The sequence below is a fragment of the Dipodomys merriami genome, unplaced genomic scaffold (assembly GCF_024711535.1).
Source record: "Dipodomys merriami isolate MVZ:Mamm:240054 unplaced genomic scaffold, mDipMer1.0.p SCAF_691, whole genome shotgun sequence".
NCBI classification, from domain to species: domain Eukaryota; kingdom Metazoa; phylum Chordata; class Mammalia; order Rodentia; family Heteromyidae; genus Dipodomys; species Dipodomys merriami.
In genome coordinates, this window is record NW_027206281.1 from 271,313 (window position 1) to 286,996 (window position 15,684).

The following is a 15,684-nucleotide window of genomic DNA, read 5'->3' on the forward strand; positions in this document are numbered from 1 at the left end:
TGCAGCTGTGGGACACAGCGGGGCAGGAGAGGTGAGGTGGCCCGGGGTCCACAGGACTGGGGGGCGTCCACGGGGCGGGGGGGGTCCACGGGGCGGGGGGCGTCCACGGGGCAGGGGGGGCATCCACGGGACAGGGGGGGTCCACGGGACAGGGGGGGCGTCCACGGGACAGGGGGGGGGGCGTCCACGGGACAGGGGGGCGTCCACGGGGCGGGGGGGGTCCATGGGGCAGGGGGGCGTCCACGGGGGCGGGACGGGGGGCGTCCACGGGACGGGACGGGGGGTCCCAGGGCCCTGACCCCCCCCCACCGTGGCAGGTACCGCTGCGTGACCAGGCAGTTCTTCAGGAAGGCGGACGGCGTGGTCATCGTGTACGACCTCACGGCCCAGCGCTCCTTCCTGTCCGTGCGGCGGTGGCTGAGCAGCGTGGAGGTGAGCGTGGACCGGCCACGCGTGGACACGGGCCGGGCTTCTCCCCCTGCCGGCCACGCGTGGACACGGGCCGGGCTTCTCCCCCTGCCGGCCACGCATGGACACGGGCCGGGCTTCTCCCCCTGCCGGCCACGCATGGACACGGGCCGAGCTTCTCCCCCCTGCCGTCCCGCTCCCCCACCTTGGGGGGGGCGTCCCCCACACCCACCCAGCATCCCCGCTGAGAGCTGAGGATCGCAGTTCAGAGCCAGCCCGGGGAGGGGAGGTCCAGGGGAGTCTTATCTCCAATGAACCAGCCCATAAAAAGCCAGGAAGTGCAGGTGTGTGGTTCCAGGGGTAGAGCGCCAGCCTGGAGTATGAAAAAATAAGTAAATAGAGTGCAGGGAGTTCAAGTCCCAGGCCTGGCACAAAGTGGATGAATAAATCAGCGAGGCGGAAGCTGAACTTGGGAAGGAGGGAGAGCCCAGGGAAGTCCTAATCCAATGGCTCATGCCTTCCGTCCTTCCCTCCTTCCTTCCTCCTTTCGTCCTTCCGTCCTTCCTCCTTCCCTCCTTACCTCCTTCCCTCCTTCCCTCCTTCCTTCCTCCTTCCATCCTTCTCTCCTTCCTTTCTCCTTCCGTCCTTCCCTCCTTCCTTCCTCCTTCCATCCTTCCCTTCTTCCCTCCTTCCTTCCTTTTGCTGGTACCAGGGTTTAGTCTGAATTCAGGCGAGGCCGGTGCTCTACCACCTGAGTTACGCCTCTCACTCTTTGGGTGTTGTTTATTGGCAAGGTAGGGTCTTGCTTTATGCCCAGCCTGGCCTGGGCTGCAGTCTTTCCACAGTGGCTGTGGCTGGGATGATAGGTGTGCACTACTGTGCCCAGCCGGCGGGTCCTAGCTGGGGTTCTTAAACCTCACCAACGGCAGTCAGGCTTTCTCTCCAAAATAGAGCGATCCGGGGCGGAAAAGAGCCACGGGGACAGCATCTCCCAGGCGATGCGGATTCTCAGCCCCTGTACTCCTGGATCCACTGGAAAATGCAATCATGCTCCCCATTCTTTTTTTCTCTCTTTCTCTGTTAGTCATGAGGCTTGAACTCGGGGCCTGGGTGCTGTCCCTCAGCTCTTCAGCTCAAGGCTGGCGCTCTACCACTTGAGCTACAGCGCCACTTCTGGCTTTCTGAGTGGTTCCTTGGAGATCAGTCTCAGGGACTTTCCTGCCCAGGCTGGCTTTGAACCGAAATCCTCAGATCTCGGCCTCCTGAGTAGCTGGGATGACAGGCGGGAGCCACCGGGCCAAGAACTTGTAAATTTGTTGTGGTGGCGGTGGTCAGTCGTGGGGCTTGAACTCAGGGCCTGGGCACTGTCCTTCAGCTCTTCAGCTCAAGGCTGGCGCTCTACCACTTGAGCCACGGCGCCACTTCCCCGATTCTTGAAAGCAGAGTCGGTCTGCAACCCAAGGTGTCAGGTGATGGATGGGAACTGGATCAGAGCGGAAGGGTGGGGGGGGGTGCCAAGGAAAAGAACCTTGTATTCACAGAGCACCTGGTATTTTCTAGAGTTCCAAGTACTTTTGCGCGACTCTTTCTCCTGGAGAAGGCAGGTGGACGGGAAGCTTTAATTAGAGCCTTATTTTGGGGGGGGCGGGGGGGTGGAAAGAAGGGGCAGAAGCTGCTGATCACCTGAACGGCACCCCAAACCCCCTCCACCTGACCCCTGGCTGGCCCGCATTGCATTTCTGCATGATTACCTGGGGGAGGAACAGATACACAGAAAGGGGGGGGGAGGGCCGTGGAATTCTCCAGAAAGGAAGTTCCTACTATCCCTGTCGGTGACAGCCGGGCCAATCATTTAGTGATAGAGCCCCCGACCCCCAAATCCCTGGGAGACCCTTGTGATGTCCTCCCCCTCCCCCAGTCCTGTGTTGGACAGCGGTGGGTGTGCTCAGGGGCCTGGTGGCATCGGTCGGGTCCTGTGTCGCTGGACTGGATACCCGAGAAAAGAGAATGCCGGCCCCGCGGGCGTGGTTCAAGGAGGAGAGCACCTGTCCAGGGCCAGCACAGGGCCCCCAATCCAAATCCCAAACCCCAGGTTGTCAGCGGGGTGATCCTGAGAGTCCAGATCTTCGAGGGGCAGGGCCTAGCTTTGGGGGGAAGCCAGTTCTGGTCATTCGCACGGGGCCCTGGTTTGTTCTTGTGAGAGTTGTCATTCAAAGAGTGGCCCTTTATACCCGTCAGACCCAGCGACTGGAGGCTGAGATCTGAGGATTGCGGTTCGAGGCCAGCCTAGGCAGGAAAGTCCATGAGACTTGGATCTCCAGTTAATCACACACACACACACACACACACACACACACACACACACACACACATATGCATGTACGCACGCATGCACACACACGCACGTGCACACACATGCACACACACGCACACACATACACACATGCACACGCACACACATGTGCACACGCGCACACACTTGCACATGCACACGCACACACGTGCACACACACACACACACATCAGAAGTGCAGCTGTGATTCAAAGTGGTAGAGCAATAGCCTTGAACCAAAAAAAAAAGAGCTCAGAGACAGCGCCCAGGCCCTGAGTTCAAACTCCAGGTTGGGCACAAAAACAGCAAATAAAAGAATGAGTCTCTCTCTGTGTGCTGATAGGCTCTCTGTCTGTCTGTCTGTCTGTCTGTCTGTCTGTCTGTCTCTGTCTGTCTCTATGTCTCTCTGTCTCTGTCTGTCTCTCTCTGTCTCTGTCTATCTGACTGTCTGTCTGTGAGTCTCTCTCTCTCTCTCTCTCTCTCTCTCTCTCTCTCTCTCTCTCTGTCCCTGGTGACAATGTACAGCAAAAAAAAAAAAAAAAAAAGTAAAAGCAAGAATAGCAGTTAGAGTTTTTTCTCTCCCTGGTTCCAAGTTGAGCCTGCAGCTCCGGCGGTTTAAACCGAGCGACATAAATACATCTTGTTTTGACTCATCGTTGGGGGACAGATGAGTATGGAACCCCAAGATCTAATTCCACACTCCTTTTTTTTTAAACCTCCCCCCTCAGCCTCGCAGCGGGTGTGAACGCGCCCAGAAAAAACAATGCTGTTGGTGTGGTTGGGAGAAGCACCAGCCATCTCCCCCCGCCCAGCGCGCGTCTGAAACCTCTGGGCAAAGAGAGGAGCCGAGCTCACACGCACAGGCACACGCGCATGCACGTGCGCGCGCACGCGCCTCACTTAGCAGCTGTGTGTGTGTGTGACTGAAAGTCAAGGGCTGACATGACAGCACTGGTTATTTAAAGCAGGGGAGATGGCTCATCGTTCTAATTTCAACGGCTCTACCTTCCAACGAGCTGGAAAGGCAGCTGACAGCGCCGAGAGCGTTTGCTCCACTTGAAGGCCTAGATTCCCAGCCCCCCCCCCCCCCCCCCCGCTCCACATGAAGGCCTAGATTCCCAGCCCCCCCCCCCCCCGGGATTGAGGAGAAGAGCAACCAGGTCAGTCTTACCCAGAGAGATGGAGGCAGACACCGGGGACGGCCTAGCTCACCATAGAAAAATGACAGTCTTTGGTCGGTGGTGGGACTTGAACTCAGGGCCTGGGCACTGTCTCTCAGCTCTTCAGCTCAAGGCGGGCGCTCTACCCCTTGAGCTACAGCACCACATCCGGTTTTCTGGTGGTTCATGGGAGATCAGAGTCTCACGGACTTTCCTGCCCGGGCTGGCTTCGAACCTTGATCCTCAGATCTCAGCCTCTTGAGTCGCTGGGCTGACGGGTGTGAGCCATTCTATTTAATCTGACACCAAGGCACAGCGGGGCTGGGAGCCCGTCAGATACGGATTCTGTGGACCCGGGGCTGCCCCGTGGTGGGCTGATAGACCCACGGGAGACCTCGGCGGGGGCTGGGGGCGGCCACTTCTACGCCCAGCAAGCGCCGAGCAGATCGAGGCCCGGCTGATTGTTCCCATGGCGCGTTCTGGTTCCTTAGGCAGTCTAACCACTTAGGGATGCCCCTGGGGAGGGCAGCCGGAACCTCTCGGCACCCGCTGTCCCCCCCGGGCTGCCCCCTGCTCCCCAGAACAGCTGAAGAGCAGCCAGGAGCCCAGGGGGCGGTGGAGGGGGGGGACGGTGGACGGTAATCAGCAGCAGGCCTCGGCACGGTGCGGTAAACTGAGGCCGGCAGTCCTGGCTGCGGGCCACGTGGGGGGCAGCGGGAGGTTCTCCGACAAGACCACAGCCTTACGTCACAAACCTGGCGCGGGGGGCGTGGGCCCGGCGCGTGGCGGCCTTTCTCATCCCCCGCCCCCAGGGACCGGCCTGTCTTACAGGATGCCGCCGGAGGCCGCGTTCCTGTGCTGCTGTTGGCCAACAAACTGGATAACGAGAAGGAGCGGGAAGTCCCCCGGGGCCACGGAGAGAAGCTGGCCAAGGTCAGACAGACAGACAGACAGACAGCAAACAAAAAATGCACAGCGCTTCCATCTCCCTGGATGCATCAGCCTTGATAGAGATTTCTAGATGCCCCGTGGACAGGAAGACACGAGGAAAGAATTGTGGAGAGCCACGCACGTAGGGAATTATCCTCAGTGTGCATGCCGGGGTGTGCGTGCATGTGTGCGTGTCTGTGTGCGTGTGTGTGCACGTGTGTGTGTGTGCATGCATGTGTGTGTGCACATGCATGTGTGCGCACATGTGCGTGCGTGTCTGTGTGCGTGTGTGCACGTGCGTGTGTGCATGCATGTGTGTGTGCACGTGCGTGTGTGTGCGTGCATGTGTGTGCGTGCATGTGTGTGCATGCATGTGTGCGTGTGTACATGCGTGTGTGCACGTGTGTGCGTGCATGTGTGTGCATGTGTGTGCGCGTGCATGTGTGTGTACATGTGCATGCGTGTGTTAGTTCACAGAGGCTGGTCCACCCTTCTTAGCATGCTCGCTCTAAATAGGACTCCTAAGGCCAAATCTGGAAAGCGCACAGATGGAAAGTTTCTAGGGGAAAAAGAAAGAAAAGGAGCCGGGCGCCAGTGGCTCCTCAGGAGGCTGAGATCTGAGGATCGCAGTTCAAAGCCAGCCCGGGCAGGAAACTCCATGAGACTCTGATCTCCATTGACTCAGCAAAACAATACAACACCCCCACAAAAACCAGAGGTGGTGTCCTGGCTCAAGTGGTAGAGCGCCAGCCTTGAGCACAAAGAGGCTCAGGGACAGCGCCCAGGCCCTGAGTTCAAGCCCTACCACCAACCAAAATAAAAAACAAGTATACATATACACAGAGCATTCTAGATTCCCAAATACACCAAGATCCAAAGATCTTTGCTGGAATACAGTTAATCTCATTTTCTGCCCCCTCCCTGTCTCTCTGTCTCTCTGTCTCTGTCTCTCTCTGAATGTCTGTCTGTGTCTGTCTGTCTCTCTCTCTCTCTTGGTGTCAGTACTGGGGCTTGAACTCAGGACTTGAGCACTGTCCCTTACGTTTTTTGTTGTTGGTGGTGGTTGGTTTTTGCGTTTGTTTTTTTTTTTTTTGCCAGTCATGGTGCCTGAACTGTGGGCCTGGGCGCTGTCCCTCAGCTCTTCAGCTCATGGCTAGCACTCTACCACTTGAGCCACAGCGCCACTTCCGGCTTTTTCTGCTTATGTGGTGCTGAGGAATCGAACCCAGGGCCTCATGCATGTAAGGCAAGCACTCTACCACTGAGCCACCTTCCCAGCCCCTTGCGTTTGTTTTTGCTCAAGGTCGGTGCTCTACCACCTGATCCTCACCTCTGCTTCCCAACTCTGGGTGGTTAATTGGAAACAGGAGCCTCGTGGATATTCAAACCGTGATCCTCAGATCTCAGCCTCCCGAGCAGCTGGGATTGCAGGTGTGAGCCATGAAGGCCCGCCCCCCCATCAGTTCAATCACAGCCCACCACTGGCTTTTCTTTTGGGGGGAAGGAGGGGGCCCACCATTTGGTTCTAGGCCTTCATTTCCCGTCTGATGGGGGCGGCCCTGCGGATGAAGGGAGGTGAGCCAGGCTGGGTGGAGTGGAGGAGGAGGGCTGCGATGGAAAGCAGGGAGTCGGAATATAGCATTTAATCCTCCCCAGTGACAGCCCCCAGGCTGGCCTCGGGCCTCCGGCCTCCGGCCTCCCTCCCTGGAAGGCAGCAGCCTCCAAACACCGCGTCTGACAGCGAGCGCCGTGCCCTCAGTATTGTGGTTCTGAAGCACACAGTCTATTTTTATTCTTTTGGTCAGCCGTGGGGCTTGAACTCAGGGCCTGGGCACTTCCAGTTTTCTGGTGGCTCATGGGAGATCAGAGTCTCACAGGGACTTTCCTGCCCGGGGCTGGCTTTGAACTGCGATCCTCAGATCTCAGCCTCCTGAGTGGTTAGGATGACAGGCGGGAGCTGCCGGCTGCGCTTACGGGAAGTGAGGCTGATGAAGGGGGGAGGGCTGGGGGGGAGGGGGAGGGGGCGGAGCTGAGACGGGGCGCTCCCGCACCTCTGGCCACGCCCCCACCCCCAGCCGCCCTCATGGTCTCCCTGCGTTTCCTCTGCGTCCTGCTCTAGGAGAACAATCTGATCTTCTATGAGTGCAGCGCGTATTCGGGTCGCAATGCCACGGAGTCGCTGCTTCACCTGGCCAGGTAGGAGACCCCCTCCCCCGCTCCCCCCCCCAAAGGTGAAGAGGGCCACGCCCCTCACCCCAGGTCTGCAAGGACCCCTGAACCCTCCACCCCGGCCAAAGCCATGGGAGAGCAGGCCAGGCCACAGGAGGGCAGGCCACAGCCACGGGAGAGCAGGCCACAGTCACGGGAGGGCAGGCCACAGTCACAGAAGGGCAGGCCAGGCCACGGGAGGGCAGGCCACAGTCACGGGAGGGCAGGCCAGGCCACGGGAGGGCAGGCCACAGCCACGGGAGGGCAGGCCAGGCCATGGGAGGGCAGGCCAGGCCACGGGAGGGCAGGCCACGGCCACGAGAGAGCAGGCCAGGCCACGGGAGGGCAGACCACAGCCACGGGAGGGCAGGCCACAGCCATGGGAGAGCAGGCCACAGCCACGGGAGGGCAGGCCAGGCCATGGGAGGGCAGGCCAGGCCACGGGAGGGCAGGCCAAAGCCACGGGAGGGCAGGCCACAGCCACGGGAGGGCAGGCCAGGCCACGGGAGAGCAGGCCAGGCCACGGGAGGGCAGGCCACAGTCAAGGGAGGGCAGGCCAGGCCACGGGAGGGCAGGCCAGGCCACAGGAGGGCAGGCCACAGCCACGGGAGAGCAGGCCAGGCCACGGGAGGGCAGGCCACAGCCACGGGAGAGCAGGCCACAGCCATGGGAGGGCAGGCCACAGCCACGGGAGGGCAGGCCAGGCCACAGGAGGGCAGGCCACAGCCACGGGAGGGCAGGCCAGGCCACGGGAGGGCAGGGCAGGCCACAGGAGAGCAGGCCAGGCCACGGGAGGGCAGGCCAGGCCACGGGAGGGCAGGCCAGGCCACAGGAGAGCAGGCCAGGCCACGGGAGGGCAGGCCAGGCCACGGGAGGGCAGGCCACAGCCACGGGAGAGCAGGCCAGGCCACGGGAGGGCAGGCCAGGCCACGGGAGAGCAGGCCAGGCCACGGGAGGGCAGGCCACAGCCACGGGAGAGCAGGCCAGGCCACGGGAGAGCAGGCCAGGCCACGGGAGGGCAGGCCACAGTCACGGGAGGGCAGGCCAGGCCACGGGAGGGCAGGCCACAGTCACGGGAAGGCAGGCCAGGCCACGGGAGGGCAGGCCACAGCCACGGGAGGGCAGGCCAGGCCACAGGAGGGCAGGCCAGGCCACAGTAGAGCAGGCCAGGCCACGGGAGAACAGGCCACGGTCTCAGTCACAGTGCTGAAAGGTTGGGTCACAGAGAGATCTCTTCCTGAGGTCCAAGTTCTTACCTGCTCACACGGAAAGTTCAGGAAACAAGACCACACCTCAGAGCCTTTGCCACTATGGAGGAGCTCATTTGAATGCCATTCACCCAGGTGGGCGTTGATTCCATCTATCCGTCCATCCACCCACCCACATGTCCGTCCTGGCCCTCACCCATCTACCCATCCATTTATCCACTCAGTCGACCATCCATCCATCCACTCCTTCACCCATCCACCCACCCATCCATCCACCTATCTATCATCCATCCATCCATCTACTCAGCCATCCACTCATCCATCATCCATCCATCCATTCACCCATCCACCATCCCTCCATCCATCTACCCATCCATTCATCCATTCACCCATGTATCCACTCAGTCATTCATCCATCCCCTCCATTTATTCACTCACCCATCTACATACCTTTTCTGCCCAGTCATTCATCTACCCATCAATCTATCCACGCAACCATCTACCTACCCACCCCATCCATCTATCCATCTATTCACTCACCCACCTACCCACTCATTAATCCACCCAGTCATCCATCCATCCATCCACTTATCTACTCACCCATCAGCCATTCCATCCATTCACTCACGTATCTACCCACCCATTTATCTACCCAATGATCCATCCATCCATTGATCCACCCATCTATCCAGTCAACCATCTACCCACTTATTTACCCACCCATCCATCCATCCATCCATCCATCCATCCACCCATCCACCTATCCATCCATCCATCCATCCACCATCCACACATCCACCCACCCATCCACCTATCCATCCATCCATCCATCCACCCATCCACCTATCCATCCATCCATCCATCCATCCACCATCCACACATCCATCCACCCATCCACCTATCCATCCATCCATCCATCCATCCACCATCCACACATCCATCCACCCATCCACCTATCCATCCATCCATCCATCCAACAAACATCGAAGAGTACCCATGATGCACTGAGTGCTCCTAGGAGGATTCTTTTCCAGTATTTCAAATTGAGAAATGAAAAATCCAGAACCATTGATCAGTTCCTCAACGCACAGAGATGATATGACATGTTACCATAGGGGAGGTTCTAGACTCTTCTCTTCCGCTGAGGCTTCTGGCAAAGCTCTCTGGCCTTGTTGACAGCTTGAGAGCCTTCACCACACTCTCCTAGTGGGAAATGCCTGGGGAGTTACAGCACGGTTAAGAAGAGACTGTTGCTTGCTTTTTTCCCCTCTTTTTTCCCCCCTGGTGATCCTGGGGCTTGAACTCAGGACCTGGGCGCCGTCACCTGAGCTCGCTTGCTGAAGGCTAGCGCTCTACCAACTTTGAGCCACGGCTCCACTTCCGGCTGTCTTGTTTTCTGCTAGTTCATTGGAGGGAAGAGTCTCTTGGACTTCCCCTGCCCAGGCTGACTTGGAGCCTCAGTCCTCAGACCTCGGCCGGGACGGCAGGCATGAGCCCTTACCCCCTCCACTAACACGGCCGCCCCCTTCCATAGAGACCATCCATCCCCTGACCCTTGTCTCTGTGCGGGGCGTGGGCAGGAGGGCTTCGTGGAGGAGGCGTCTGCGTTGACTGCACGCTGGCGTTACACCGCGGGGCCGCCCTGCGGCTGTGTGGACTCTGCTCTGGTGGCTGGGGGAGGAAGGGGGGCTCGCTGAGCCACACCTGGCTCTCCCCCCCTCAGGTTCCTCTTGGAGCAGGAAGACTTGGTGAGGGAGGACACCGTGAACGTTAGCTCCTCCACCAAGAAGAAAACCTGCTGTGGCTGACGTGTGTGTGTGTGCGGGGGGGATCTGTGCCCGCCCCACCCCACCCCGAGCCCCCCCATCTTTGATAACAATCTGACCCCACCCCAGGGGAAAGGAAGGCCATGGAGGCAACCCCACACACACACATCAGGCATCTTAGAATGGGGTCCTTTCTCCCTTCCCCTCCGTGCCTGCCCCCCTTCCTCCTCCCCGCCCCACCTCCACCCTCCTTTCTGGGGTTTGTGGGAGGTGGGGTGGTGGTGGCAGGTGTGTGTGTGGGGAGAAACAGATGGACTTCCGCATCTCCACGCCCTTCTCCTCCCTTCCCTCGGGGATCCGGGTGCTGCTGTTGCTATGGCAACCGCATGGGAGGGAGGGGGCGTGGCTGGACGAATCCCAGGGGCCCAAGGTGTCCCCCCCCCCCCCCCGCAGACACGGCCAGGTAGGCCGGGTGGGTGGCGTTGGCATCCATTTGTCCCAGCGTGGTCTACACGCCCTGTGGCGGGTACTGAGCGGGGTACCCCCCTTCCACCCTGAGCCTCAGCGTCACCACGCACGCTGGGTCCCATCGTGGAGCTGGGGGGACCTCACAAAGAGCACCCACGCTTTTCCTGCCCATCCCCACGGCCACCCGGCCTCCGGCAAGACGGGGTCACCCCCAGAGGACTTCCCACTTCACCGCGGTGACGGGATGAGAAGAAACAGAGGCTAGGAAAAGCCCCACACCCGCGGCGGCTCCCGCCTGTCCTCCCAGCCACTCAGGAGGCGGAGATTGGAGGATCGCGGTTCAAAGCCAGCCCGGGCAGGAAAGACCGCGAGACTCTGATCTCCCAGGAACCACCAGGAAACCAGCAGTGGCACTGTGGCTCAGGTGGTAGAGCACCAGCCTTGAGTGGAAGAGCCGAGGGACAGCGCCCAGGCCCCGAGTTCGAGACCCATAACTGACAAAAAAAAAACCAAAACAACAACAACAACAAAAACAACAAGAACGAATGTCCAGACATCTTTGCACATGATTACAACACAATACGAAGCATCTTTGCACATGATGACTGCATAATACGAAGCATTCAAAGCCCCCGTGCCTGGGACCGGACAAACACCTGGGGGCCATTTCCATCCATGTCAGACTCCTCCTCGCCCCCTCCCCTTCAGCCCCCCCCCACTCCTGTCCCCAGTCCCCGCTCACGGCTCCCATGTGGATCTAGGGTCCCCAACCAGAAACCCACACCAAACCAAGCCACGTTCTAAATATCCCTCAAACGACAGCTCCCCGGAAAACCTGAATGTGGCCATCCACAGGCCGGATCCGCAGACGGGCGAGCAGCACCCTTGGCGCGGCAGCTGCTGACCTGGTCGCTGTTTGGTTTTTCCTCTATCCCGAGAGTCTGTATCTTAGAGATCGGCTGCCATGCTTACCCCTTACGGGAGTCTCACAAGGGCGGGGCGGGGCTGTGTTGCTGGTGGATTGGTCCCCGGTCTGGGCTGGGGAGACCGACCAGGACCCCTAACTCCAGGTGGGTGATAGGTCTCTCTCCCGGCTGCTGGCTCTCCTGGCTCGGCTGGCTAGTTTTGCTCTAGGTGAGGAGAATGGCTGGATATAACGATCACAAAGATCAGCCAGGCACCGGTGGCTCAGGCCCGTCACCCCAACTACTCAGGAGGCTGAGATCTGAGGATCGCGGTTCAAAGCCAGCCTGGGCAGGAAAATCCATCAGACTCTGATCTCCAATAAACCACATGAAAACCGGAAGTGGCGCTGTGGCTCAAGTGGTAGAGCGCCGGCCTTGAGCTGAAGAGCCGAGGGACAGCGCCCAGGCCCCGAGTTCAAGACCCACAACCGACAACAACAAAAAAAGTCACAGAGATCTTGCAATCCAAGTCCATCTTCCACCTCCATCCTCTGCCTGGAAAGCAAAGCAGTGTTCCATGCCTAACTAGGGCACACATCAAGTGCAGCCCGGTCTCGTTACCTCCTGTACCCACAGCCCGGCGGGGGGGGGGGAGCCAGAGCATCCCCTCCCCCACAGGTCATAGGTCAGTGTCCACCCTTTTCCGCAGACTGCTCTCCGTCTGATCTCCTACTTTACAAAGATCAGAGAGGCCCGATCTCAGGGAGCCCATGGCCTCCCTCGGCCAGCCACGTGGGGGTCCCCTAGGCCTGCAGAGCCTGCCCCCGCCCCCGCGACCCTGCCACCCAAGGGAGCAGTTAGAAAAGGACCTTCAAGGCCTGGGGTGTGGGGCGGGGACTCTGCTCCCAGGATTTCTCAGAGGCCCCGCAGCCTCGCTCCCAAAACAAGAGGAGAACGGGCCCTTCGGGGGAACCCCAAGAAGTCCCCCCATCCTCAGCCCCCAGGCATGTCAGCCCAGCCCAGAGGCCGGCCCCGTGCCTAGGAGAGACCTCCGGCTCCATTTCCCTGCTCACTGAGCCAGGCTTCCCAAGCACCCTGTGAAACCTCACAGGGGCAGATCAAGCGCCAAGGGAGTACTGTGTGCAGAGGACTCAGCACAGTACTACCAGTACCTAGGTGATGCATGTAGAAGACTCAGCACAGTACCAGTACCTAACAGGTGTTAAATAATGCATGTGGAAGACTCAGCACAGGATCTAACATATGTTAAAATGCATGTGGAGGACTCAGCACAGTACCTAGCAGGTGTTAAGTGATACAGCAGAGGACGCAGCCCAGTACCTAACAAGTTAAGTAATGCATGCAGAGGACTCAGCACAGTACCAGGTGTTAAGGTGTTAAGAAACAGGGGCTACATCGGGAGACAGTGCTGAGTTAGTGCTAGCTCTATTTGCCTCCCTTTCAGGGAACACTTCCCCATGGTCTGCCCAGAACAGAGCCTTGTGCCACACAGCCTCATTGAATGGACCATCTTTCAGCCATGGGCAGGGCTCAGAGTTGCTTGGAGTACAGGCATACGCTACCATGCTGAACCCCCAGCTCCAAGACTAGATCTGCATTTGAACAAAGACTTTCCCTCCTAGCCAAAGAAAACCCAGAGGAGCAAGTACCTTCTAGAACAACGGCAGCCTGCCACACTGGGTCTGAGGGGTCCAACTTTCAGTACCAGACGGGCTTTTATCCGACCTCGCTGAGAAGTTCGGTTTGGGCTTCTAGGGCCTCGTGGCTAGTTCCAATATGTTTACACGTCTGACATCTCACGCACAATCGACATTTCCTCTCGCACCAAGTTCGCCCGGTCTTTTTTGGGGGGAGCTACTGTTTACAAGATCTCAACCTTTCTACTTCGCACCCATATGCGCTTCTGAATCTAATGTCGGCGTGTCATGGACGGCCGATGTCGGATCATCCTTCGAAATCCACTTTTTTAATTCTCCCCAATGACCGCCTTCCCGTGGTCGAATTCGAACCCGTTGGTGTTGCGCGGTCGGTCACGCGGGGTTTGTCTGTGGTTTTCTCCCTTCTTGCTGCCTCCTCCTTCTCGGTTCAATAGATATTTTCGAGTGTGTGTGTCATCACCACGCTCTTAATTTAGTTATTATCTATTTATGATCGTCCCCCCCCCCCGCTGGTTTCCTTGGAGATTACCATTCATGTCTCAATCTGGAACCATCTGGGCAATAATAATTTTAATGGTATATGAAAACATCGTGTCCATGACGTTCCTTTCTTCCCCTGCTCTGTGATTTGTTTTTAAATATCTTTTTTCAACTGTCTCAAATTATATCTTTATTCCCTTACATCCCAGCCTCACATGCATCTATAATGATCGCTGTGGGGCCCTCAAAGGGAAAAACATGGAGTTATAAACAAAAATATCATCTTTTGTCTTTAGCCATGGTCACCTGATTTAAAGGATCATTTCATCTCGGCCAAAAGCACTTCCTTTAGTATTTCTTGAAGGGGGGGATCTGCTGGAGACGAGTGCAGTTTCTATTCACCTGGAAACGTTTTCATTTATTTATTTATTTTTGCCAGACCTGGGCCCTGAACTCAGGGTCTGGGCGCTGTCCCTGAGCTTCTTTGGCTCAACGCCAGGGCTCTACCATTTGAGCCACAGCGCCACTTCCGGCTTTTTCTGTATATGGGGTGCTGAGGAATCGAACCCAGGGCTTCGTGCATGCAAGGCGAGCGCTCTACCCCTGAGCCGCCTGCCCAGACCATATTCTTATTTTTATTGCATTTTTTTCTTGCAGCCTTGAGTTTGAACTCAGGGCCTCACATTTGCTAGGCAAAGGCTCTAACCCCTTGAGTCACACACCCAGCTTCTACAGGTGTGAGGTCCCTGCATCCTACAGGCCCACGTGACAGTCCTGGGGCTTGAACTCAGGGCCTGGGCACTGACCCTGAGCTTTTTTTTTTCTTACTCCAGGCTGGCGCTCTACCACTTGAGTCACAAAACACAGTCCAGTCATATTTTTGGTGGTTCACTGGAAATAAAGAGTCTCACAGAGTTTCCTGCCCAGGCTGGCTTTGAACCGCAGTCCTCAGATCTCAGCCTCCTGTGTAGATGACAGGTTCACACCTGTAATTCTCCAGTGCCTGGCTTTTATTATTATTGTTGTTGCTGTTGTTATTATTGATTTAGCGGTGCTGGGGCTTGAACTCAGGCTGCTCCTGCTCACGGTGAAGGTGCCTGACTGCTGAGCCACCCCCAGCCCTGCTTCATTCACCTGATTACTTCGAATAACCCCTCAATCCTCCCCCCTCCCCCCAACACTCACCGCAGAGATTCTAATGGCATTAGAAACTGGAAGGCCTTTATTTAACTTTACATTTTAAATTTATTTTGGGCCAGTACTGGGTCTTGAAGTCAGGACGTCACATTTCTCATTTGGCTTTTTTTTTCTTCTCCATTTAAGGCTGGCGCTCTACCACTTGAGCCACAGCCCCACTTCCGGTTTTCTGGTGGTTCATGGGAGATGAGGGTCTGATGGACTTTCCTACCTGGGCTGGCTTTGAACCTTGATCCTCAGATCTCAGCCTCCTGAGGAGCTGGGAAGACCCAAACACCCCAGTGAACAAACCAACCAGGAAGGAAAAGATAGAGTCAGAGAGACGAAGGAAGGAAGGAAGGAAAGAAGGAAGGAAGGAAGGAAGGAAGGAAGGAAGGAAGGAAGGGAGGGAGGGAGGGAGGGGGGGAAGGGAGGGAGGGGGGAGGGAGGGAGGAAGGAGGGAAGGAGGGAAGGAGGGAAAGAAGGAAGGAGGGAGGGAAGGAAGGAGGGAAGGAAGGAAGGGAAAGAGGAGAGGATGGGGAAGGGAGGAGAGGAGGGAGAGGGACAGAGGAGGGAAGGGGAGGGAGGGACAGAGGAGTGGAGGGAGAGGCTCGGGGGGCTCAGCAAGACCCGAGGGACCAGCACCCCGGGGACCCCGGCTGCTTCCGGGAACATCTGGGCCGCCAACCATGGCCAGCTCACCCGTGTCTCCTGCTTGCTTTCTCCATTGTTCTTACCAAGACGATCACAGACATCTCCTAAAACACCCCCCGTGGGCCCACAGTGTGCCCTGGGCTAGGAAAGACACACAGATGCTCACACATGCGTGAGACACGGAGCCTGGGCCAGGGAGGACAGACAGACAGACGGACAGACACCGATGAGCGCCCACGGCACATACGTGGGCGCAGGTCCCCGGGCCACTGAGCCATCTTCAGGGCTGGGGTGCTCGGGACCTGGTGGG

At 58.1% G+C, this 15,684-nt stretch overlaps 1 protein-coding gene across 1 annotated transcript in view; it reads left to right on the top strand.

The window, feature by feature from the left end:
* The window catches only part of Cracr2a (calcium release activated channel regulator 2A), a 35,353-nt gene extending 21,702 nt beyond the window's left edge, over nt 1-13,651 (top strand). Inside the window, 5 exon segments of the mRNA XM_070006065.1 lie at nt 6-31; nt 318-432; nt 4,732-4,833; nt 6,950-7,026; nt 9,970-13,651. Of these exon segments, the coding sequence (XP_069862166.1) occupies nt 6-31; nt 318-432; nt 4,732-4,833; nt 6,950-7,026; nt 9,970-10,054 (405 nt within the window). The 3' untranslated portion in view covers nt 10,055-13,651.
* The last annotated feature ends 2,033 nt before the right edge of the window (nt 13,652-15,684 follow it).